At 39.3% G+C, this 25,427-nt stretch overlaps 2 protein-coding genes across 2 annotated transcripts; both read left to right on the top strand.

The window, feature by feature from the left end:
- Positions 1 to 1,106: 1,106 nt before the first annotated feature.
- cops9 (COP9 signalosome subunit 9) lies at positions 1,107 to 6,436 on the top strand. The gene is made up of 3 exons (XM_059327139.1): positions 1,107 to 1,300; positions 1,730 to 1,802; positions 6,243 to 6,436. The coding sequence occupies exons 1-3, from the start codon at positions 1,238 to 1,240 to the stop codon at positions 6,278 to 6,280; spliced, it is 174 nt and encodes a 57-aa protein (XP_059183122.1). The 5' UTR covers positions 1,107 to 1,237; the 3' UTR covers positions 6,281 to 6,436.
- A 3,858-nt stretch (positions 6,437 to 10,294) lies between these two features.
- and1 (actinodin1) lies at positions 10,295 to 17,206 on the top strand. The gene is made up of 7 exons (XM_059327429.1): positions 10,295 to 10,367; positions 13,996 to 14,040; positions 14,400 to 14,542; positions 15,180 to 15,593; positions 15,848 to 16,099; positions 16,199 to 16,423; positions 16,643 to 17,206. Exons 1-7 carry the CDS (start codon positions 10,295 to 10,297, stop codon positions 17,204 to 17,206), a joined length of 1,716 nt encoding a protein of 571 aa, XP_059183412.1.
- Positions 17,207 to 25,427: the final 8,221 nt, after the last annotated feature.

Here is a 25,427-nt window from a genome sequence, read left to right as displayed (position 1 = left end):
TACAATACAACCTATTATCATCTTGTTAATACTCTTTGGTAATAAAACAGTAATACCACTGATAAAACCCAAGTTGATATTGCATTGTATGTCAATTTATTTATATTTTATTTTTCACCAATTTAATCATTATTACATATAGAATGGACCAGAAATCCTCTGTGACAGCACAGAAGAGTTTAGACTTATATAAGGAGTTAATATGGGACAGAAAAAAGTTATTTTCTCAAATTCAATTAAAGTAGCTCATAATTGTACTTAAGTACTATACTTCCATTTTAAGCTATTTTGTACTGTTCCACAAAATTCCAGAGTGAAATATTGAACTTTTGTTGTTAAACAAGTGGTTTCTAAACTTTATGACAATAAAATGCTCTCTACAGTAGACATCGATGATTCAGTAGGGCCATTTACAATCTAATAATGTAATATGTAATAATAAACAAGTTATAAAGGGACATTTTACTGCAGAATTAGTACTTAGTTCTTTTGATACTCCTTTTACTCCTTTTGATCATAGACTGTATAAAAGATTAAGACTCAGACTGAAATATTGGGTAACGTAAAATTTGACGGCGCAGAACCCCAGACTTTATCTTTTTTATTTAATATCATAATCAAAGCAGGCATTTGAATATTAAAACACTGTACACCAGATGTCGAACTTTTAAACATAACGTTTACGGATACTTACACTTAAACTTAACTTACACTTATACTTATTAAACTTTATTATGAGCTGAGTGATATGTAGCTAATTAGGTTAGTATTCATACCTTAGATGTTGGATTGATACTGGCACATAATTATATATTTTTTGCTTATTAATAACTTCTACTCAGGTATGATTAAAACAAACTTTTTACATTAGGAAAATCCGCGGGTTGTTTCTCAGTAGATGTGTCAGGTCGTATCGGTTAACATGTAAAATGATAATCCCCCACAGCGCTATTAAACAGTATATCTGAATTCTTCCTCCACCACTAACATGGTAAAACAGTCCCATGGTAAATTCATATGGTTAATTATGCTAAAAAAATCCTTTACAGTCTATGTTGCTGTCACAGTGAAGAGCGGAACTATTGAAACGAACTGTTAAGAGACATCCGAGCACAATTTAGTGTTACACGCGTTTGTTTTGTTTACGTGCACCGGAAACGCTAGCCTAGCTAGCCACAAATTAAACGCTACAACATCTCTTTAACCACAACGTCTGCTGAACTGATAGTAAAACACAATGAAACCCGCAGTGGATGAGATGTTTCCTGAAGGAGCCGGACCGTATGTGGATCTGGACGAGGTGGGTTTTTAACAAAGTTGGTCCGGAAATGGCGAAAGAAACGTTAAAAACACAGGCGAATGCTAAGTAGCTTTGCAGCGATAGTGTTGTTATAAGAATAACGCTTTCAGACACAGTCGATTTGCAGCATTTTGGGGTAAATAATATCCACAATGATAGACACGACAAAAACAAACATATTAAGGTACCTTACCTGTCGTACAAGGCTGGACGTGTAGGCAAAATATGTATTACCCTCCATAATACACAGTGTTCGCTTTATTATAACGTTATTAAATTATTATAAAGTACAATGTTATGGATGCACACTGCCCTGAAGTAGCTTCTCTATCCCTATTGTTTAAATTGAATGTATCATTGTGTGTGTTTGAGTGTCTGTGTGTGTTCTGCTAAAGTCATTAAACTGTCTGTACTGCTGTGTGTTAACAGGCAGGAGGCAGCAGCGGCCTGCTGATGGACCTGGCAGCCAATGAAAAAGCAGTGCACTCTGATTTTTTTAATGGTAAGCCACAGATGATCAAATCTGCAGACACTTAGGAAGATATATGTACAATATGTAAGAAAGATTGCATGAAATGAGAAGAAGGCCATCTTGAAATACCCGGATCATCCGATACACAAAACCAAAAAAAACAGCAGTGGACGGCTCCTCAGTTGCAGGACGGAGAGATACAAAAGATCCTTCGCTCCTACAGCCAGCAGGCTGTCTCATTCTTCCAGAGTTACCAGACTAACTGAATTTCCCCTCAGGGATAAATAAAGTAATTTTGATTTGGAGGAAATTAAACAGAGATCTTCTTTTATCTTACTTTTATTCCAGTCTTAAAAGTAATCTTAAATTCTTTCCATTTGTGTCTCGACCAAAACTAAATTGATGAAAGCCATATGGGATGAAGCAACAAAACAGGCAGTAATATACTTTGCTTTTAAGGATCATATCTGATGAAATTGTGTGAGAAATGAGAGGTGAAGAAGTAAAACCCCTCCAGGGCTGTTTCCATCTGTCCTCTTGCTTGTCATTCATTCATTCTCCTTAACCAAAAGCCAACACATAGTGATCGACAACCATTCACACTCTAATTCACTACTACGTGCAATTTAGAGTCACGATTTTGAGTGTGGAAGGAAGCTGGAGGACCTGTAGAGAACCCACGCTGACACGTGAAGAATTTGCAGACTTTGATTCCAACCTGCGGCCCTCTTTCTGTGAGGCAAAAGTGCTAACCAGTACACCCCAATTCATCTCCAATGTAGCCCTAATTTAATTTAATTTATATAGCCCAGAATCACAAAGCAAAGAATTGCTTCAAAGGGCTTTACAGACTGAACAGGGTACAACACCCTCTGTCCTTTGACCCTCACAGCGAACAAGGAAAAACTTCTAATAAAACCTTTAACAAGGAGGGGGGAAAAAAGCAGAAATTTAAGGGAGCGCAACAGAGGAGGGACCCCCCTCCAGACACATGTAATAAAAGTCTTTTGTACAGAACAGATAAACATAGTTACTAAGACTATTTTTCTAACACAAGCAAATCATTCTGATTTGTTTCCATCTGTCCTTGTGCTTTATTGCTTATTTGTTTGTAAAATTGCGCCTGGCTAGACATGGATGGCTCTGTTTACATGCATTTAAGTTATTCTTGTTTTTTGGGAGTTGTATGATATTTGCAACAATTATATGAGAAACCCAGTTCTCGTTAAACGATCAAAAGATTAAACAGAAAGCTTGTTAACACACAGAGAAACTTGATCATTTGTGAAGTGTTTTTAAACACTTTGACCTAATGGCTCAAACACATGTAGGCAGTAAAGTAAAAAATCTTTTAAAGGGAAGCATCATATCACTGGGAGAGTTTCCTATGGGACCGCACTTAAAATATTCCAGTATTTTTTCAGTAATATGAATATGTAAGGGGGAGAAACAAGATTGTTGACAAGCTGCATGAAACTGGAGTTTGAGTGTAAACACATTATCCTGTTTCTTGCCCCAACCACATTGTCTTCTCAAATTAGCCCTCAAAAATCCTGCTGTTCCCCTGTAAACACCAGTTTCACACACATGAACACACACAGAGGACGCACAAAAAGCACCAAGCTAATCTGTTTTCCGTCTTGCAGCGTAGGCTGCAGGCAAAACAAGTTTGGCTCAGCAGCACATGACCTAGAAAGAAAAGAGCTGATTGTTAAAAAGGAGGGAATGAAAGAAAATAAAAAAGAGGAAAAAGAGAAGCTAAGAGGAGGAGTGAGTTTTATAGCTGCTGTTAGACTGATCCACAGCGGGACACCTCGCCAGTCAGCTGTTGTAAAACACACACACACTCATACACACACTTGTGTTTTTAACACTACTAAAACTGCCATTAAGTGAATTCTCATGTATGGCACATCCCAGCTCACAGCGTGACCCATAAGGGCCCTTCATGATAATAATGCACTGTAATGCCATGTTTTAGTCAGAAATAGACACAGCTGGTACGCATGGTTAGATTGACACACTGTCCAAAATAATGCAACTTAATAGCTTGTAATTTCCTGTAATGCTCTTTCAGTGACCGCAGACAGAGCACTAATGGGACTCTAAAGCCTGAGCCCGAAGCAGGATTTAACAGCGACGAATGGAAAAGCAAGACATGTTAAAAAGTTCTGTCTGATGATAGAGACTGGGTTGAGAATATAAAACCATTGTTTGATACCAACAATCCCATTTAATCAGCCTCTGTAAGCTCAGGTTAAGGTTTCTCTGCTTTCATGTGGACATGACAGTACAATGTTCAGCCGTGTCTAAAGGTCATCTGAACAGTGGGAAACATGGGAAATATTTTTAAATTGTGCTGTGAGAAAGGGGTATCTAAATTAAGACTTTACTGGATGTCATTTAGTTTAAAAAAAAGCTTCTGTTGAGGTTTTCGAGTGAAGCTCTGGATTTTTGTTTACAAGTGATATAACTGGTAAATTTCAGCAGCATAAACAAATGTAGGCAGCAGACTAATTAGATAATGGTTAAAAAATTATAGTAGTGTGATGGATTATGCACTGTGCTTGTTTGGGGCTCATAATCAGGAATCTTAAAATGCTTCAGAACTGGCGATTTGTTTTACATCTTTCTAAAGTCCTTGTTGGTCTTTAAGTGATGACGTCTTGATGGAACACAATGCTATCTTTTTTTGTAAGAACTTAAGTAACAAAAATAGTGTTTGAGCCTAAATACATTTGCTGTTTCTGTTGTCATATAAATGTAGATTTATGGTGCAAGACCGCCCCGTTAATACAGGTGCGTGGAGCAAGAGAGCAAACAGTTTTTTGACTGCAGTGAAAATGTTTTTGAAAGGCTAAACAGCAACAAATATTGATTAAAACAGAATATTTTGTTGGATGAAGAGTTTTGTGTATTTTGGAAATGATTACGTCCATCCTTGTTCAGTAAATTCTCTGCAGTTATTGGAAATGTTTGGAGTCAGAAACACTCCTGGAATCTAATTCTCAAACTAGTATGATACTAATTATATCAGTGAAGCCTAATCTTTATCAACTGAATGAATATAATGTTAATGAAGCTTCATTGAAGCCCCATTCTCAAAGAAGACTCCCAGTCTCTGCTGTGGTGCTGCAGAGGCTTGTGTTAAAAGCTGCAAGGGGTTATGGGTAGCCAAGGGGCAAGCTGTTGGACTCTTCGCCTGGCCCTTATTAGGCAAAACAGGAATGTCCTGTTCCTGGAAACCACAGAGACATGAAAGAAAAAGTTTCTCGAGCCTGGTGCGCTGAATCAGTTTCAGCCTATGGACATTCTGGCAAATGTGTAAATATATACAATTATACTAAACAGTTTATATAAATGATTGCATACTGCCTGTAGAGTTTAGGACAGCAGCAGACAGCTCAAATCCCCTCAAGGCAAATTTAAGATCTGTGATTCTGCACCATATGAAATAAGACCACACCTCCGGCTCTTCTTACAAGGATGTGCATGCTCACTTAAATGCTTGAAGAAGAGTCTGATGATGTATTCAACATTTTAACACATATATTCAACATTTTAACACATTGTCATAAAGAAACTTTTAAGTACTTAATAGTAGAGGTGGGCGATATATATCGTCTACGATAATATTGCTACAATCATTTGACGGTATGCAACTTTACATTATCGAGTATTTATAGTATCTCAAAAAGAACAAATGTTTACCCATTTAATGACACTACATTGAAGTTTATCTGGGAGTGTCTTGAATGCTTAAGTTTAAGGAAAATAAACGAGCTGTTGCTCTGAAACATTGTGTCCATCCATAGATGTCCTGTAAGCAAGAAGAATTTTAACAGCTTTTTTTTGGGTAAAGAAATCACATTTTAAAGGATATCGTCAGATTATCGTTGTCGGAAAAAGAAAAAAAAAATTGAGATTTTTTTTTATGTTGCCCATATCGCCCACCCCTACTTAATAGATAATAGCTGATGTTATTTTTTTTCTGTAGATCAAGTTTGTAAATTAAGTTTAATTGTTTGGACATGCAAAGAAAATGTCCAGATTTAGAAATTGTGCTGCTAGAGGAAAAAGTATACAGGCTCTTGTTCCGTTTTTGTTTTGTTTTTTTATGAGTATTATTATTATTAATTTTGTCTCATGATCAGCTTGGGTCCTCAGATATCTGCCTTTATAAGAAAATGTTAATGTTTGCAGATGTAGTTGTAGCTTCTATGTGCTTTGCCACATTTTAAATAGAAGTAAAAGACACTGTGGATAGAAGTGTCCTCCAAACTGCTTATGAGAAGTTTTAGCTTTTAAACTTAGAAGGTAGAATCGAAAATGAAAAAGAAGAACATGATGTATAGCCTAATTAGCTGAGAATGTAGGAGTTCTGGGAAACAGCTGGACTAATTCTAACCCTGTTCTCGTCTTCTTGTCTCTCTTCTCCTTCCATCTCTCTGCTCTCTTTTCCGCCTCCAGACTTTGAGGATCTGTTCGATGACGACGACCTGCAGTGATGACAGCATCAACACCTGTGTGCTGCTGTGAACGTGTACATAAGAAAAGAAGAAATCATGAAAACTGTCTTTTTCTGACAACAGGCTCTCTCTTATTTGTACAGCCCCCCTCCTCCTACATGTCACCACCGCACTGAAATAAAGTCTTTTTGTTTTTACAAAAAAGCTGTTGTGGTGAACCAGGTGTCTGTGAATTCTGAGAATCCCTTACATTCCAGCTTTAGAGAAAATTATGAGTATGGTTTTGGTGTGTTCGTGTTCGAATCTGCTCCTGGCTGGATTGTAGGTTTGCGGGCTCTGCGAAACACCTGTTAGCAAACTTAATTACATACGAGATACAGTGTTAACATGACCACTAAATGTTCAGTTGGGGCTCGATGGGACAGGAAAGAGGCTGCAAAAATGTGGAAATGCTAAAAAAAAATACTGAGCAAATAAAGCATTCAGGTGTAGCCTCTTCATCAGGGAGAGTCAGAGGCCAGTTAAAGAACTATTAATTATTAAATAAAAGAAATTGGCATTGAAAGCTCCGAAACACATCTTTATTTACAATCATTTATTTTAAAATTATCTGACTTATGAAAAGACTAAATTAACTTTGCAAATGTATTGATACAAGGCATATACAACAAATAAATATATTCATTATATATTTAGCATTAAACATAGCCTGGAATGATTCATAAACAAACAAACAAACCATAAACATAAAACTACTCCTACTGGAATTAATAGCATATTTAAGCACTTTTAGTGTGAAATAAACATTTATGGGATAAAAATGATCCAATTACATCTGCAGAAAACAAATTCTGCTTTTAATTTTTCATTTAATTGGCTTTTTCAACCTTTCGATAGTTGCTGCTTATTCACTCTTACTTTGCCAAAAGATGTATTTACTCACAGCACAGGGATATTTTTAGGATTTGAGGACACTCAGGGCTCCAATGGCCTTTTTTCTGTTATAAAAGGTCTATTTTGATACTTTGTTTATGCACCTCATTTGCATTCATAAGAGCACATTGTGTATATGCAAATAAAATGAGCAAAGTGCACAGATCTAAATAAAGAAATTGTGCTACCACAAAAGGAGAAAGGGCTCCAAACAAAATGATTAATCATCTATTATGTTCAATTATTGAAAATGAAAGAACATTAAATTAAGGAAAATGGCCCTGAGAGAGTCCAAGGAGTTCAGATGCTTTGCTTTGTCCAACCAAAACCAAAAATATTCAGTTTACAATAAAATAAAAACCGAAAAGCAGTAAAATGTCACTGCAGATTCATTTTTTGTTTCTTGACTTATTGATAAATCAAATTAACTGTTGTGTCTTAATCTGAAAAGCAACTAGTTGGGACAGCTGTTGTATGAATGTAATCGCAGAAGTATTTGTAATTGGGTCTTTTCAACCTTTTGTTAGGTGTATACAGGGACGTTTTTAGGATTTGAGGACATTTGAGGCTCCTCTGGCCATTATTTTTGTTATAAAATGTTTTATGCTTTTTTATGCACCTTATTTGCATTCAAAGCACAATAGAACCCAGTGTGTACCTATTGATTTTTCTTCGTAAATTAGAAAACAGTCCGTTGGCCACGACACCTTATCCCAGGCCACATTTAGCCCACAGGCTGGAAGCTGTGGAAGTGTCACTACTCTACAGGTAGTGGAAATGGAAAAGCCGTGATTTGACTTTCAGATTAGGAAAACTTCTTATGTGCCTTCGACTGTTTGTAATGACTGTTACATGAACTTTGCAGTGCAAATTACATTTTTAATGTATTCAATTCTGACTTTCCCTGAGGAGATGATGGCTTACATAAACCATCTGCATGTGTAGGCTTAAAGATAAGTTTAGTTTAATGTATTTGCATAACATTACCACAGAGAGAGGAAGAGGAATGTTCAGGGCAGGTGATTACAGCAAAACTTGTCCATGGACTGCAGCTTCTTTTAACTGTAATCTTGCTGTCAGACGGACAAACAAACCAAACTGAAAACATTAAAAAAAAAACAGGCATGACGAATATAGATGTATGCTGAATGTTGCAGCAGTCACAGTAAAACACAAGGTTTTTTCAGGGGCTTTAAGATTAGAAAAAAATGAAGATTTCCCTCAATTGCAATCAAGGGACAGAGCCCAAAGTATTTAAAAAAACAGCCCCAGTATCACAGAAAGTACTGCACTTTAACACTGTGTCTCAATGTACATAAAATAAAGAACTTGAGCCTCTGTGTCTTACATTAGAGCCAATGTTCACATGGCTTTCAAAATCCAATACACTGCCAAACTAATAACAGAAAAAATGTATTCTCTCTCTAAATTAAACTAAGATCAAAGCTTAAAACCTAATCTTGTCCTCAACAAACATGATTTATTTGAGGTTAAATCACTTTTGCTGTGAAAAAGCAGATCCCCGACTTCTCTATAAACTTAATAAAAGCTCCAGAGAAGCCGGCCTGGACACAAACGTCTCCGTGTTATAAAGAAATTACACACTAATGCAATCAGATGTGCTGATATTGCATCACACATCAAGCAAGCTATATGGCTTTTTTTTTTCTCAGAGAGCCACTAAAAGCCGCAGTGTATATATATGTGTGTGTGTGTGTGTGTGTGTTACAAGGCTGGCATGCCTGAACACAGTTAAACTGAGGAGGAAACTGTAGATTAACAAATTCCTCATGTGTAGACCAGCTGTCCCTGCATGTGTGTGTGTTCAGGTTTAGACAGAAGCTGTGGTTTGGCCCTCATTGAGGGTCTCTGAGAAGTGCTTATGTGGCACCTCGGCTCCCCTTCATTATTTCCTGATGTTTTCTCTCTTTTCTTCTGTTGCTTTTTTTTTGCTTTTCTTGCTTGGGAGTGGCTGTTGCATCCAAAAGCAAACAAAAAGAAGACCCAGAGTGTGATCTATAATCTTAAAAACGACTCATAGTGAATAAACAAATTCGACTCATCGTGAATAAACAAATTCAAAAACCCCCTTTGAGACAACTTCTCATCGCTCCACGTCTCCATCTCTGCCTCAAGCCCTCCCACCTTTTCTCTTTTCCTGTCTTTAATTACGGTGCCTCCAATTGGCTGAAAGCCCCAACCAATCAGGTGCCCACGCGAGGCGGCCCTTGACCCCCTCAGGTGGTCCCAGCGTGCGTTTTTCCTGTGCGAGCGTTAATGAACGGGCTCGGTTTAAAACCTTGGCAGATTTCCTCGTCAGGGCAGTCTGTCAGAAGGGCCACAGGGACAAGGGTGCACCAGGAACCTCTATCACCCCCACACACACACACACACACAAACACACACGCGTTGTGTTTGAGCCCAGGTGGACTGAGTCACCTGGTCTGTCCGCTTCATTTCAGTCCACATCTGGATCCACAGACAGACGCGCTGATACGATAACCACAGGTAAGAGACTCAAAAACAAACACTTGTGATTCTTTAAGGTGCATCTAACGAGGGATTCAAGTTCAGGTTGAAGTCAAGTTTGACTACTCAGCAACACCTGGTTCTGTTTTTACGATGGCAAAACCAGTAGCTTGGCCCTGGCCGGGAGACTTTGTAACAACATGTTTGTTTAAAGCCTTCAAATCAGAGTTCACTTCCAAGCTGCAGGGGTCACTTCAGCAGCTCTCCAGGTGAAAACTAGCACAGATCTGGAGTGTTAGATTCTGAATGGATTGGAAATTTAACACCTTAAGCCAGTGAATCATAAGGTTTGTAAGATTCTCTGCACTATTGGAGGCACTGAAGATCTTTTTGAGCCCTTGGTCTGAAGATCTGTGTAAAAATGCAGCTATTTGGGTAAAAACAGCTTGACAAGTGGATGAAAATGACCCTGGCATCTATAGAAAATGTTTTTTGTTTTACATTGGTGACAAAAAAGTTGATGTCAACCCAAAAGACGCTACAAACATCTGATTTTAAAGCACTGACATGATGAAAGTGGTGGATTGTGAAGTTTTTTTGGGGGAGTAAAGCATCACTGTTGGTGTCTTTTACAGGAGAGGAGGTGAAGTCATGGCTGTGAGGAGGAGAACCAGTTTCTCCGGTGTCTTCATCGCCACCCTGCTGGCTGTTGTGCTGCTGCCAGGTGAGTACACAGTGATGATCAGAGATCACAGAGTCGAGCTGTGACATATCTGCCCCCATCTCAGTGTTTTTATGTAGGTGTGTGGAAGACTTAGGTGCATTTATTTGGAAAATGTGTATGTTTTCCACAACAAATATGCAATTTCTCATCATTTTGGACCATTATTATTGCCACATATATGTAGAAAAAGTTGGAAAAGTTACTGTAGTGCATAAAAACACCCAAAAAGCTTAAACAAAAGTAAGAAAGCCACTGGGGACCAACTTGTAAAAGTAATTTAGCTTGTTGTGATTCTCTCCACATTCATTTTATAATCATTCAGCTAAGCTTGAGCCTATAAGCCATATAATGGTTGGGAAAACCCTGCCATCTAGATCATTACTGTGGTATATGTGGTGAAATAAAACCATCTGCTGTGACATCACAAGCAGTGGAGGAAGTGCTCATATCTTTTACCTTAGTAAAAGTAAAAATGCAATGTTATAAATGCAAAATGTGCTGAAAGTATCAACTGAAAAAAAGCACCCAGGGCAGAAAACAGTCCTCTGTAGGTACTTCTGTAGAGATGGAGCTAAATTTGAGTGTTTTGTATACTGCTTGGTGATTTATTCTAGGGCTGCAACTAATGATTGTTTAGTCATTTATTGTAATGTTCAATGATTAAAAATATTGAGTCTAAAACATGGCAGAAAATGCCCCTGAGAGATTTGAAGTAGTTCAGATCAACAAAAATAACCTAAAACCTAAAAATATTCCGTTTACAATAAATAACAACGGAGAAAAGCAGTAAAATCCCACATTTCCGGTTGATCAACGATTAAACTGCTTCAGCTCTTATTTAATTTATAACAATGAAATATTTTCATAAACTTGTGTGTCTTAATCTAAAAAGCAACAAGTTGGGAAGCTGTTGTATACATGTAGTTGAGTAAAAAGTACAATATTCCCCTGTAAAATGTAGTGAAGTAGAAGTATAAATGGGCATGAAATGGAAACAGCCAAATACTTTAGTACACTATCTTAACTGACTACGTTAAACACAAACAGAAAACTAAACAAAAACACAAAGTTGTTCTCATTTCTGAAGTAAGTTTTAGGCTTTACTGATTATTCATTCTCCACCCAATCATCCATTCAGGATTATAAATAGGTGAGTAATATTTCAAATTACCATTCACCATGTCCTGATTATTACAGGGATGCTTTGATGAAAAAAAGTCAGCTATTATCTGTTAATGTTCGCAGACACACGGCAGTAATTGGTCCTAATTTGGAGCTTTTTCTTACAAACAACAAAGCAATAATTTGATACAATCACCAAATGATGGTAATTAATTTTTGCAGGCACTGAATGATGAGCTTCTGTAATGTTGCCTAATGAAAGAAAAGATCCACTGAGTTTGCACCTGACATCACTGACTGGTTAGTGATGATCATGACGTGATAGAGCTTTTCATGCCACAGTATGTATGTTGGAATCAGTCTCCTTTTCACAGCTGCACTGTAAAGATTTGGGAGTTCAGGAAACCTTAAAATAACTCACAGCATAATCACATTTTCTTAGGAGTGCTGATCAGAGGTGGAAAAAGTACTCAGATCTCAGCAATTCCACCATGTAGAAATAGTAAAACTCCTGAATTAAATAATGACTTAACTATATATGTATTAAAAGTAGTCATTATGCAGAATGATCCAGTTCAAAATAATAATTTACCATATATTATTAAACTGTAAATATTGGTGCATTAATGTGTATTAATCACTGATTTGCAGCTCGTGAAAGTAGAGGTAAAGGATTATTTTATTTTCTGCCAGGTAACTTAATCCATAATAAAACATCAGAATTTAATAAATGACTGTGTTAATGATCTCAACACCAAAAATTAGTCAAAAGTAACTAATGTCAGAGAAATGTAGTGAAGTCAAAAGAACAAGATTTACTTCTGAAATGTAAATGAATAGAAGTATTAAGTAGCAGGAATTGAAATAGAAAGAAAGAAAAGTCAGATTTGATGCATATGATACTTTTGGGAATTAGAAGTTGTTAAACACAACCTAAAATTAACTGCTATTATAAATCTATGCATGTAAGCTATTAATTAAAAATGAATACAGTGTTTTTGAGAGTTGATACAGCATCACAGAACATAACATCGCAATGCTCAATTGTAATCATATATTAAGTATTTGCCTTGGAAATGTAACGGAAAATAAGTATAAAGTATCATAAAATGGAAATATTGAAGGTAAAGAACTTGAATAAATAGATTTTCGTTGTTGTCAGCCACAAAGTTATTTACCCAACATCCATGCTTCATCTCTTGACTTACATACTGTGCCTGTGTTTGCTTTGTTACCTTGCATCTTAAAACTCTTAATAAATCAATTTTACTGTAACTGCTTCACAATCTGCATCTCAAGGCTAAGGGTTAGTTATACTGCACAGGGTTTCTGCCCTTCACCAGTTCATGGACACAAGTCAATGCCAAACATGCTAAGAGTGATTGTGACTCATCTGTGCTTCATATTTATCATAATGTGGCTCCCTAACATCCACTGTAAGTGTTCATAAATCATCTATAATGTTTCAACATGAAGACAGGTGGCTCCTGCACCACCTGTTTCCAGTTCTCCTCTCCGAATGATTGACATATTTACAAAGGGGCAAGTCTCATCTTTCGTTTAAAAATGTTTTTTAAAATAGCACTGTGTGCTGCTTAAAGGGGGAGGAGAGGTTCCTTTCATCGTTCTTGCTCCTGTAAAAAATTAGTACCTGTCAGCATCACCACCTCCTCTGCCCTCTTAAAGATCTGCTGTTTCCAGATGTGCCAGCCCGTTTTTTTTATAGGCTCGTAAAAAACAATACAGCGGATACACTGAGGCAGCATCATTTAGCCCACCCTCCTCCTCCACATCACTCCATCACCTCGGGTCACCTTCACGTCTCTATTTGTCTATTTTTAAACTCTTCAAATTCATATCTATGCTTGTTTTCCTCCATATGTGACCTTCCGCGCCGTACTGTGTGCATCACATCTTCCTGATTACCCATCAAAGCGTATCAGAACTCTTTTTTAAACAGGAGATTGATGTTTTTCCTCTCTTCCGTCATGCGTCACACAACCGTAAATTATCCCCCCTGGATCTCTCTTTTAAACCAGTCATCTGCTGCCCTCTTGTTCTTCCTCTTTCTCCTCCTCTTCCTCTCCTTCTGTGAGGCATTAACACCTTTTCCCCGTGGAGATGAAAGAAACCCGGAGCAGAGCTGAATATGCTGTTCCCTCAGCTGCACGGGGGTCAAACAGTGCACATACGTACACATACGTGTGCACACACAGCTCTTTGAAAGCGCAGCATGGGGTTTGATGTTACAGGCTCACCTATAAAATCTACAAAGAGCCACAGTCGCCGGCGCTGCAGGCACAGCCAATTACCCCTGCACTGTTTAATGAATAAATATCTGCCTGTAAGTGTTTGAGGGTTTTTTTTGTCATATATCTTCACGTATGTAATGCAGACACTTTTCAAGGTCAGAATAGAAAGAGTAAGCATTTTCCATGACTTAATGTTGACTTCAGCAACTTTTGGATGTTACATCTGTTTTTGCTTTTCTCTCTTTTTTCTGCAGCATTCTTGTCTGCTGGACCGATTGTGCAAAAGACAAAAGGAGATGGTAAATATGGGATAATTTTAACCTTAGCATTGACTGCATGACTTAAACATTGCCACTGTGTGCTCTTTAGAAACAAACACCAATTTGCCAAGGCTGAAAGACCATGAAAGTAGAAAAATGAGTCAGTGAAAGTGCTTTCTGAATCGAGAGTGACACCCAAATCCATCACCTCAACTCGCTTAACACTTACCCCGTGATCAATAACGAATGTCATATAGTAGCAGTTGTCTGTTGGAGGCCATGACTATCTCATTATAAACTTTAAAAGTCACTAGAAAGTCCTTGAACTTGATGTCCAAGTGAGTGCAGAAACCTGGGGCTCATCAACGCCTTCTCTTTTCCTTTTCTGCCTTCAGCAGGAGAAAGTATCCAGGAGAAGGCGGCGGCTGCAGAGTTGCACAGGAGGCTGATCCGCAACCGCAGGAACATCAGCTGGTACCAGCAGAACTCTGATTTCTGGGGCTGGTACAAGTACTTCACTGACAACGGCAATGCAGAGGCAGTAAGTACACACACACACACACACACACAGAAAAGTGACAATCCAACTTAAAGCTGGGGTAGGTAGTTTTCTTTCTGTCCTAAGCCCCTCCCACCTGACGAACACGGCCCTATGTGCAAGTTTCATACAGTTGTTGGAATAGTAACTTTGTCTGCAGGATTTTCCACCATTCAACCATGCTTTCACCATCTGAATTGAGGTGCATGCCCTCTCTCTGAAATGACCTGTGATTGGCCAAAGTCTCCATCACAGGCGAGATTTTCTATCGCCGAAAAATAGATCCAAAATGAGGTGCAGAAGTCTAGTTTTCTCTCAGGTCACTTGAATGAAACACCTGCACCTTGCCTTTAAGCCTCAAATGAATATTTAAAAATACTTTAGAGTGGTTTCCCAAAATGTCACCCGAAACAGCTCAACAATAAGCTCCTGTAGTGATGTTAGATTTTCAAATGAATTGTTTTTTTTCCGAGGAATTAAAAGGGGAATGAGATCCAAAATCTTGTTTCTGTATGGTGCATGCACAGTTCTAAGAGCCAGGTTGACTTCCGAGACTCCAGATTCTTTTTCAGTCTCTTGTGCAGCATGGGGGTTACAGAAAAAACATTCATGAGTAACAAGTCTTCTTCTTTCCTCTCAGGTTCAGGAGATGGACCGCATCTACCTTGCCTACCTGCAGAACAAGAACCGCGCTGAGGGACGTCGCTCCTACAAGGCCTACTTGCGCCACCTGGGGGATATCTACAAGTCCTGCGCCGACTCTGATGACCCTAACTGCGTGGCTTCCTCCACCACCAGGCCCAAACCTAAGCCAGAGGCCCCCAAACCTGCACCTGTGAAAACCTGTGACCCCACCAAGGACCCGTACTGCTTGTACGCTGCTTTGGTCCAGGGCAAGAGCCCCTACCTGCCCCTGGTGCTCCCGGCAGCCACCCCTGCCCCCGCACCAGTGAAGGCCCCAGCTCCTCTGTATGTCCGCAGCGCTGCTCCAGCCAAGGACCCACAGTCGGGGTATTACTACTACGCTCCATCTGCAGTGCCTCTCCTTTCCAAGGTATGAGTCCAGACATTTAAGGTATCATTAGTATATTGGAGGTCAAGAGATTTACTTAACCTCTTAACAAGTATGACATTCTGCAAAGAATCGTACGTAAAAGCAATTGTGTAGGATTTGAAAGTTTTGGACTTTACTTCCCGTATTGGCTCAATCTGTGGAGTGACAATGCCACATAGTGCTTTTAAACTGCCAGATGAAGTACTTTCTCTAGGCTCAGTGACTGAATCACGCTTCCATTCTTCATCCTTCAGGAGCAAAAGGCCGAGCTGCTGCGTATCTGCTCCGCTGATGATGTGGAGTGTCTGCAGTACCACTTGAGGGCGGCCCACGGGTATGCACCCTCTGCTGGACCTGTGCCTTCCTACGCCCACCTCGGCTGTGACCCTAAGAAAGATCCTGCCTGCAAAGCCAAACTGGTGCAGAAAGCCCCCTCTGGTCTCTACCTGCAGTACCCCAACTGTGATCCACGGGATCCCCTCTGTGCCTACGCTGCCTCCCTTGTGGTATGCGTGATTTATCACAATGAAAGTTTTCTTAAATTATTATTACATTAGCATCTATGCCTTGATTACCTTGACTAATGCTATGATGTGTTCTTCCAGGCTCCCCGTGCCCCTAACCCCCCTGCCGCTGCTGGCCCTGGATCCTGCAACCCTCTTTTTGAAGAAGGCTGCAACCCTCTTACTGCCACCAGATTTGCTTCTCCCCCACAGTCATACAAAACAGAGGAGAAAGAGGAGGCTGCTGCTATTCGTGCTCCTCCTGCTGCAGAGCAGAGCAGCGACCCCTATGCCATGTTTAGGGATGCTTATGCTAATGCTAACAGAGTTTCTGATCCCTATGCTATGTACCGTCAGCCTAGCACTCCAGCTCCTGCTCCAGCTAATGACCCATATGCCATGTTGCGCCGATTCATGGCCCAAGCTCACGGCAGTGACCCATATGCTCCACGCATGGAGGCTGCTCCAGAGTCCAACCCCAATGATCCTTTCTCTGCAATCCGTGAGGCGGCAGCTGCTATGCATCGCCGCGGCCCACCCACCCAGAGGCAGCAGTCCCCCTTTTCTGCCCCCACTTATGAGGAGCCTGCCCAGGAGGAGCGCCACCCTCTGGGCCCCCCTGGTAAAACCAAGGAGGGCTACGACTGCTACATCGGCTACGATCGTGAATGCTACCCTGTGAAACCCGCTCAGCCTCGTTCTGGAGTTCACCGCCGCGTGCCCTACCCCGCCGAGGCGTACGAGCCTCACCTGAATGCCGACGGCACCCGTAAAGGAGTCATGGAGCCATCCAACCCACACTGTGACCCCGAGTACGACCGCGACTGCCGCCTGCGCCGCTACGAGCCAGAGCCCGAGGCCCAGCCTGAGCATCACGCTGAGGAGGACCACAGCCAGGGGGCAGCAGAGGTGGAGCAGCAGCAGGAGCAGCAGGAACAGGAGCAGTACGAGGCGGAGCCCTACCAGAGCGGCCAGGAGGAGCCTCACATGGGCTACCAGCAACTCTCACAGGGTATGCCCAGCCTCCAGGACATACTGAGGCGCTACGGGGACGCGTTCCCCGAGCAGGATGATCACAGAGCTTACGCAGACGACTACCGCAAGAAATAAACATGCTAACACACACACACACACACACACACACATGCATGCAGATGGACATGAATACACAGTCCCATGCGTTCTTGTAGCCTAGCCATTGACCGCCTCATGCAGCGCTCAGTAAGTCCTACCTGGACCAGATATGGGACACGAGAGAAGCCTATGGACCCAATGAGCGAGTACATCCACACGTAGCTTCCAGCTGTAGGAGCACGCTCAGAAAGCCGAGGGTGTTCAGCAATGTTTTCATCTCTTTAAGCTGCTTCAGACCAGTTGCTTTGGCCTATTGCTTTCCAGTTTCCAGCTCCTTAAACCACTCGAATGTGTAATGACTTCTCAGTGCTCAGCTTTGCTTCTGTATCTATGCATCTCACGCTTTTTTTAAAGATTGGTTTGTTACTTTTTGTCAGTGATGGTTATGTAAAGTTTTTTTCATTTTGAATGTTCTAATAAAAAGCTCTAGAAAGCTGTTTTTGCATTTTATTCACTGGATCTTACTCAGCTCAGCCACAACAATCTTATCTTAATCTTTATTGATCCGAGAGATAAAACAAAACATCAGACTTTATCCTTTAGAAGATTTCACCACAGTTATCAGCTTCAGTGTGGATCCTTTCCAGCAGATTTGTAACTGGAACAACAAAAAAGTCAAGAGATGTGGTGAAGGGGTTAACAGAGGTGCTCCTTTGTTTTACCTTAGTTGGAGCGGCTCTTTATGACCACTGCAAATAAAGGCATGGCATTTAGAAATATAAAATATATATATTTATCAGTATTCATTTAGATCAAGCTACTGAATGCTTACTCAGATAACCTCAGCTTTAATATAAAAACAGGATTACTTTTATGCAATGGTATAGCAGCATCTGCATGTCCATACTATATGATTTATAATTAAATTGTGCAGCTACAAATGGATTTTGAAGGTTTAAGTTAAGAAAAACTATAAAAGAGATTTAGAGGAAGTACAATAAGTTACAGATCAAGATAAGTTTTTAGAAAGTGAGTTTTCTATTCCATTATCTGAGCTAAAGGTTGTGCAGTCTTGGAAATGCCAACCTATTAGATATAGATGCTCAGAAAAGTCAATTCTGACAGCAAATAACTTTCTAAATAGCTGAAGATAAAAAGTTTGAAAACTCTTCTAGAAGCTGGGTGTTACGTCCACTGACTAAACCCAGCCAGCAGACAATAACACAACAATCAGAAAATTAGACAAAGTCAAAGGTGATATGAACAATGATGATTTATTTTACAAAAAACAAACAAAGACACACTAAGGTGGGGGAGGATGAGACAAGTGATTGTGCCAAAAGAAAGTTGAAACAAATATAACAAAACAAGGCCTATCTAAACTAGCTGTGAAGAAAAACAACCAAACAAAAGGCCTAACTAACTTATCTACAAAAAAGGCTTTCAAAACAATACAGGGGTGGCACAACCAATAACCTAATGGAGTAACAGAGAATAACCTACGTGATGCAAAATGTACAGGGTACCCCCAACTTACCTAGTCCCAACCTCACCACCACAAACAGCACTAACAAGACGAATTTTAAATGTCAAAGCACCCAAAAACAAGTCTCACAGACAGAGACACCACAAGAACAAGATGGCCTCCGTGATCCTCAGAACGGTCCTTTTTCAGGCTGAACACACCTCCTCTGATTGGCCAGCTCCACAGGTGGAAATCAGCTTTCCAGGTGGATCCAATCAGCTAGTTAGCACCTGGAAGGACACAGAAAGGAGGGGGGGGGGGAGGAGGAGAGGCAGAAACACACACAAACGGTCCTCTGGCACGTAACACTGGGGAAAAACTTTTCTTCAGTGTCTTAAAAAGTTGAACCAACAGGAAGGAAAAGTCTGCAGAGAGAAACAGGGAAAAACTGAAAAGCTGAGTGTAGAAGTCCCTTAAAATTCAATATGGAACAATTGGAATTATCAAGTTAAATCAACCTAAACCCAAGTTCTTACCTGAATGCATCCAAGTTTTCATAAACTTTAAAATGATCTTGTGTAGATCCCTGAAGTGTCGATCAGGTAACAATAATTTGGTGAATTCTTCACTGTAAAACTTTCAGTGTAAACTTACAGTAATTAACTTTTTTTATAGTTTCATACTGTATTTTAGAAACGGTGTATTACTAGAAATACATTTGCAGTATATTACTGTATTTCTGTAAATTTAGAGCACACCTACTAAGTCAATTACTCAGTATTTACAGTACACTGTGAAACTTTACAGTGAACTCTTGTAAATAATGGTTCCATATAGCTTCCAAGTAACTATATTGATAATGATGCTTTTGCCCACCAGTGACACGTGCATCTGAGTTTTTTCACACAAACAGCAGTTGCTCCGATACGTTTGTACATACATAAAAGTACAAAAGTAAAAGTAAGCATCTGGATGCCTGTGTGAGAACTTCTTCCACCACTTGTTGACACTAAGACTTAGTCAGCGGCTTGTTGATAGGTGTGGCTGCACCATAAAGAGTGGAGTCATTGCTGATATCCTCCTGCACGAAACATAAATATGCTTGCAGACTGAACCTCAGCCTTGTAATTATCCATCCATCCATTTTCTTCCGCTGATCCGGGCCGGGTCGCGGGGGCAGCAGACTAAGCAAGGTATTCCAGACGTCCGTCTCCACAGCAATGTTTCAACCTCTTCATCTTGACTTTTACTGCTGTCCTGTTTGTGTTTAAGTGTGTACAGGAAAGCCCCTGAGTTACCATCAATCTGCTCCGACAAACTTTCCACTGCAAGTGAAGTTGTGCCTGCACATTATTGATGTTTCTTTTCTGTCCACAGCTCTGGTTCTTGTCTGTGTTCTACTCTCTTTTATCTGATGTAACTAAATGTATCTAATGTATGTGTCTTTAGGGTCTTGCGTCTTTATGAAATTAAGCTATATCTGAAAAGAGCCTGCAGTATATCATCAGCATTAGGAAAGTGACCACAGACAAACCAACCTGTTTTCAGTCAGCTTTATTACAGCAGATTAAAGTGTTCCGTCCAATGAAACTCAATGGAAAAAGTAAGGTAAAAAATAATGAGAAAATTTGATTGAAAAAGTCAGTCTATTGTGACCTTAAAGGACAATATGAACCCTTTATAATAAAGAATAATGAGAGAAAACGGTTTCACTTTCTTGGCAAGAATTAGCTGTTATTCAATACTAACTATACTATCTGTCAATCCAAAAAGTAAAACACACAAATTCACAATTGTTTACAATTTTATTTCTGATAAAATGTTGTAATCTTTGTTCCATCTATTGTATGGTATTTCCCCAAATATGTTTTTATATGTATATATGGATTTTTATTCACATTGAAGAAAAGCCAATGCAGTTTGTTTTAAATCAGACTATTTCTGTATAAAGCTAAAATATGCTTTCCCCATATTATCTCTCTTTTTTTTTTTTTTTTTTACAATCTTACAGCATCTTGTTCTGTTATAATGTAATTAGATGCACTGAGAAAAGGTCAGCAGAGGGCTGGAAACTTTGAAAAATTATACTTCAATGTTGCAGCAATATGAGACTACTTGTACTGAGGTGGAGAAATTCATAATTCAAACCATCAGTAAACTAGATGTTTACCAATGCTAAATCAAAAATGAGATTCCCATCTCAAGAAGAAATAGCAAACAAGCAATTCCGCTTATTATTGTGCAAATTATTGCCTTAAGGTAGGCTACAGCCAGGTAAGGTACTAAATTAACTTTTATTATCTTTTCAAACAAAAAGCAAAACAAAAACCAAAATTGCTGATGTAATCTTATTTAAAAAGGGTGGATGAATGAGAAATGTGTTTTTTTCTAAACACAAATCTTAACACATGTTGCTGAACACTGAGGGGCAGCATAGAGTCTCAGTGAGAAGACACAAGGAGCCAAATTGAGTGAAATTAAACCAGGCTGCTGTGACTCCCTTGGCCAATATAACTCTGTGTCACTAATGATAGTCATTACATTGAATGGCCCAAGCCTGTGAAATGTTGGTGGCGAGTGGGATTTTAAGAGAGAAATAGAGATTACACAACATATATAAAAGAACAGATACGACAGCCTTCAGCTTTACTTCCGTGCTTGGACTCCTGCAGGGCTAAAGGGAATAAATAGAAAGAAATCAAAGAGGAGACAGCATGAGACAAACTCCATCCAAGTGGACGAAGAAGTGAATGATGGCATGTGGTCTCATCTATGTGTGTGTGTGTGTGTGTGTGTGTGACAGAGAAAATGATCATCACTCCTATATATATCTGTGAGTCTGCCTCCAGCTGCTGACAAAGTCATACCCCCTGCAATGGCCACACACACACACACACACACACACACACACACACACACACACACACACACACACACACACAGGACTCCCTCTTGTGGCTGCTCATGTTCAGGAGAAAACAAGCTGCACGTCCGTCACGTCTGTCAGGGCCAACAATAGATCTCACTGTCAGACTAATTACTGCACATCGTTTACACCTCTGTCCTGTCAATAGCTGTTTAAGTTACACACAAGACATTTATTAACACCTTCGATTTACAAGCAGTGGCCTGAACTCACCTCAAATGCAAAGAGAAGCAGGCTGTTACTTTAAAATGATAATTACTTGGCCTTTTTAAAATAAAATCCCATAATGGTGTTTTTCTTTCTTTTCGGGACAAACTATGTTTTAATATGTATCAACTATATCGACTATGATCAAGTAATTTTAGCATCTTCAGGCATTTTAAAATTTGACCATTTTTGACAAAAATCGTAGTATGACATTTTTATCATGCAAGTAATTTGTTTTCTGATTTAATATTTGTTTGCTGTAAATGTAAGTTACATCAATACTTTTTTTAAATTCACAATAGTATATACTATTTCAACATAACTTCCATCAGAAAAGCAATGTAGTCATGACATTTTTTTTTAACAAAATGCTGTTCTTGCTCACAAATAGTGAGATAAGAAGACTTTAGTATTTCTACACTGTAGTTTAAAAGAAAAAGCTCTTCCACTAAAAATCTTGTGTTTATAACTGGTGGGAACCTGAAGGCTCGGATAGAGAAACGTTTTATGTTAAGCGAGCTTCAACAGGTGCAATTTTAGGCAAAGTCCTAGAGGATCAGTATTGCTGGGGGGAAAAAAGCATAACAGTGCATCAAAAGGGCATAGCCAAGGCTAGTACAGTCTAGAGTCAACAATTCAAAAATACTTACACATAACATTTACTGCACAAGCACCAGTCAGTTCAATGCATCAGATCCACAGTTGCACCTCCATCATGAAACAGGAGCTACCATTCAGTATATTGTGATACTGAAATCAAATTGAGAGACAAAAAAAAGGTGGTGTGTTCTTTACACTATGATAGTTTTCCTGAAATTCTCCATGTGCAATCTTTCTACTACGAATCTTTGAATGAAAACTATTACTTTTTTAGAACAAAATTTATCAAATTTAAATGATCAATCTAAAAAACATCAGATCCTCATAGGTGTATTTGTCTTATTGAAGCACACTGGACATGTAAGTGGTGAGTTGGTCAGAGAAAAAGAAAAAGTGAAGTTCTTGATAGACAAATAAAGTTCCAAAGTGGCCAAAAACTGCAGCGTGGTTATGAGGTGGATGCTTATCCCTGCTTATCATGGTGGAGGGGTGAGTCCCTTTGAGCTCAATTTTCAATCAAAGATGGCGCAACAGATGGTAGCCTCTGTCTTGGTGCACTTGTCTCAATTACGACCGCAGTTGTAGTACAAATTAAGTCTTGATTAGGTACTGTAGGGAGTGAGTGCCTGGTGTGCAAATGACTGCAAACAAACAGGTGTGTATTGTGACAATGTTGCCATTGGTGGATTCAGCTACTGCAACAAAGCGGACGATTGGTTGGTCTCAAATGGATATTTACTACATTAAAACCCCTTAGAGATCGGCCCCCTTTATAGAGAATTGGGGGATGTGGGCGGTTGATTTTTAGGGGGAGATAGCAGGTCAACAGTAGATGACACATAGAAGTGGTGTACATCATCTGAAAGCTGAGAATCTGCAGATGCAGCTCAGCAATGTATACAAATTTGTTTTAGCCATAAATCTTGTGTCATATTATCATATTTTGAGGTCAGAGGGTCGCTTTAAAAAAATCACATGTTTTTGTGTAATTTCTTTCCCTTGCAGACAAGATATCATGGCATGGTTGGTACAAATGGATTCTTGATACCAAGATCTTCTAGTTTCCTATGATATCTTTTCTAGCCTTAAAATGTAGCCCCCTACAATTTTGGATCGAGAAAAAAATGGAACAAAATCAGATGGGCCGCCGACAGGTTTAAGAACAGAGCAATGCACAGGACCAACTTCGTTATCTTCCATCCAGCACCATCAGACATCAGTACAGTTGTAACGTCAAGAATTGTGCATTAGCTGCCTATTATTTTTAACCCTTAGTTATCCATTGTTTATATTGAGTTAGGAAGGTTAGAAAAGAAAAGCAACCAACATCCAATCTCTGTTAGGAGATAGAGTGTAGAGGTGGTAATCAGTAGAGGCCCCAAGATGCGATTTTATCCCAATACTTGACCCCCGATATGATATTATTGCGATTTTAAACATTTTGCGATTTAACTGTTTAACTGAATTTTGTGTCCACAAAATTAAATTAAATCAAGAATTGTTTTGTCAAATAAGAGAAAATTCTCAGTCTATTCATCTCACTTCAGTCTTTTTATTTCTCCACAATGAGAGTCAAACCTACAGACTGACCAACAAAGTATTCAGTCAAACTGAACTGATATCAAACATGTATGGACGACAACAACTGCAGCATTTTATCAAATTTTCCTCAACTTTAAGCTTCACTGCTCTGAAATTTTTTGGAATGAAACATAAAAAAGCCTAAATTTTGCAGCATTATTTCAACAACTTACTGACATGATATCCTAACGCACATGGTGCCTATACATTCTATAGATTCCTTAGATCTTCTAGTTTATCTAGTTTATATTATCAGAACGTTAAATATCGATACCTGGCGGCCATGAATAGATATTATATTGCCACGCAAAATATCCCTATACTATGCTGTATTGATTTTTTTCCATCACCTTAAGATTGCGTTATTAGTTTAGGAAACCTTTTGCTTGTCATGTTGGCCTTCGCCCATCCTGAGGTTATTGAAAATTCAGTATTTCATTCAGTTCTAGGACGAAAAACATTGCATCAAGATTAAGATTAGGAATCCATTTTAGTCCCACAATGGGGAACACTGTTCTTTTAACCCGAAAAGAGCTCATGACGGCAATGGAAACAACCTTGGCAAATTTATCCAGTTTGTCCAGTTATTCCACTGAAGAAGTGAACTGTTTGGTCAAAGGTGCCCTCAGCAGGAAATGCGTCAGTGCTCATGTGCCTCTGCAGACTTCACACTGTGCAGTAAACTAAATGAGATTCAGCTACAGGTGGAGAAAAAGAAAACTTTTCTTCATCTTCCTGATGAAAGCAAAGGCCAAGGACCCCCACTGACACTGACTCTGTTGTTGCTGCATTACTTTACATTCATGAAGACGTGAAAGCCCCATGAATCATCACTGTACGTAGATCTATCTGCGTTCACATTCAGTAAAAAGAGGTCAGAGGAACAGAGAGTCAGCAGATTCACACAGGCTCTATATCTGCAGGATTAGACTGAAGAAGAGGCCATAATATTAATACAAGGGGATTTGAGGGAAACCTTCCCTTCCTTATTATTCAATACCCTTATTAGTTCTTCGTCCCCTTCCTGTCGCCAACTTTTCCAGCTTCCAGACTTTGCTTTTGCTCTTGATCAAGGACATGGGAGACCTGGATTTTCCAAGATCTTGGGTCATTCACTTTTTAACTTTGGATTTGTTTCAGTGAAATTAATGTCTTTGAATTTAAGCTGCATCTGAGCTTCTCCCTCCAAAATCTTATTTTATATCGATAAATATTTGATTTTCATTTCCAAGAGATTTCATCTATTTTTCAACCAAAAGCTGATCAGAAAAAAAGTCCAATAAACGGATGACAAGGTTGCCACAAGACACTGCTATGATACAATGTGCAGCTTTATGTGTGTGTGCCTCAAACTCCCGGCGAAGTGTCTCAAGGCAAATATCTGGGTTAAAATGTAAACATTTAGATAAAAGCAAGGAAACTTTAAAGTCGGATCACTACAAAACACATCTGATTTCAAAGGAATTTCTAGAACACGC

This window comes from Centropristis striata, chromosome 23 (genome assembly GCF_030273125.1).
Source record: "Centropristis striata isolate RG_2023a ecotype Rhode Island chromosome 23, C.striata_1.0, whole genome shotgun sequence".
Taxonomy (NCBI): domain Eukaryota; kingdom Metazoa; phylum Chordata; class Actinopteri; order Perciformes; family Serranidae; genus Centropristis; species Centropristis striata.
Note: the sequence above shows the minus strand (reverse complement) of the source record. Positions and strands in the feature narration are given on the sequence as shown.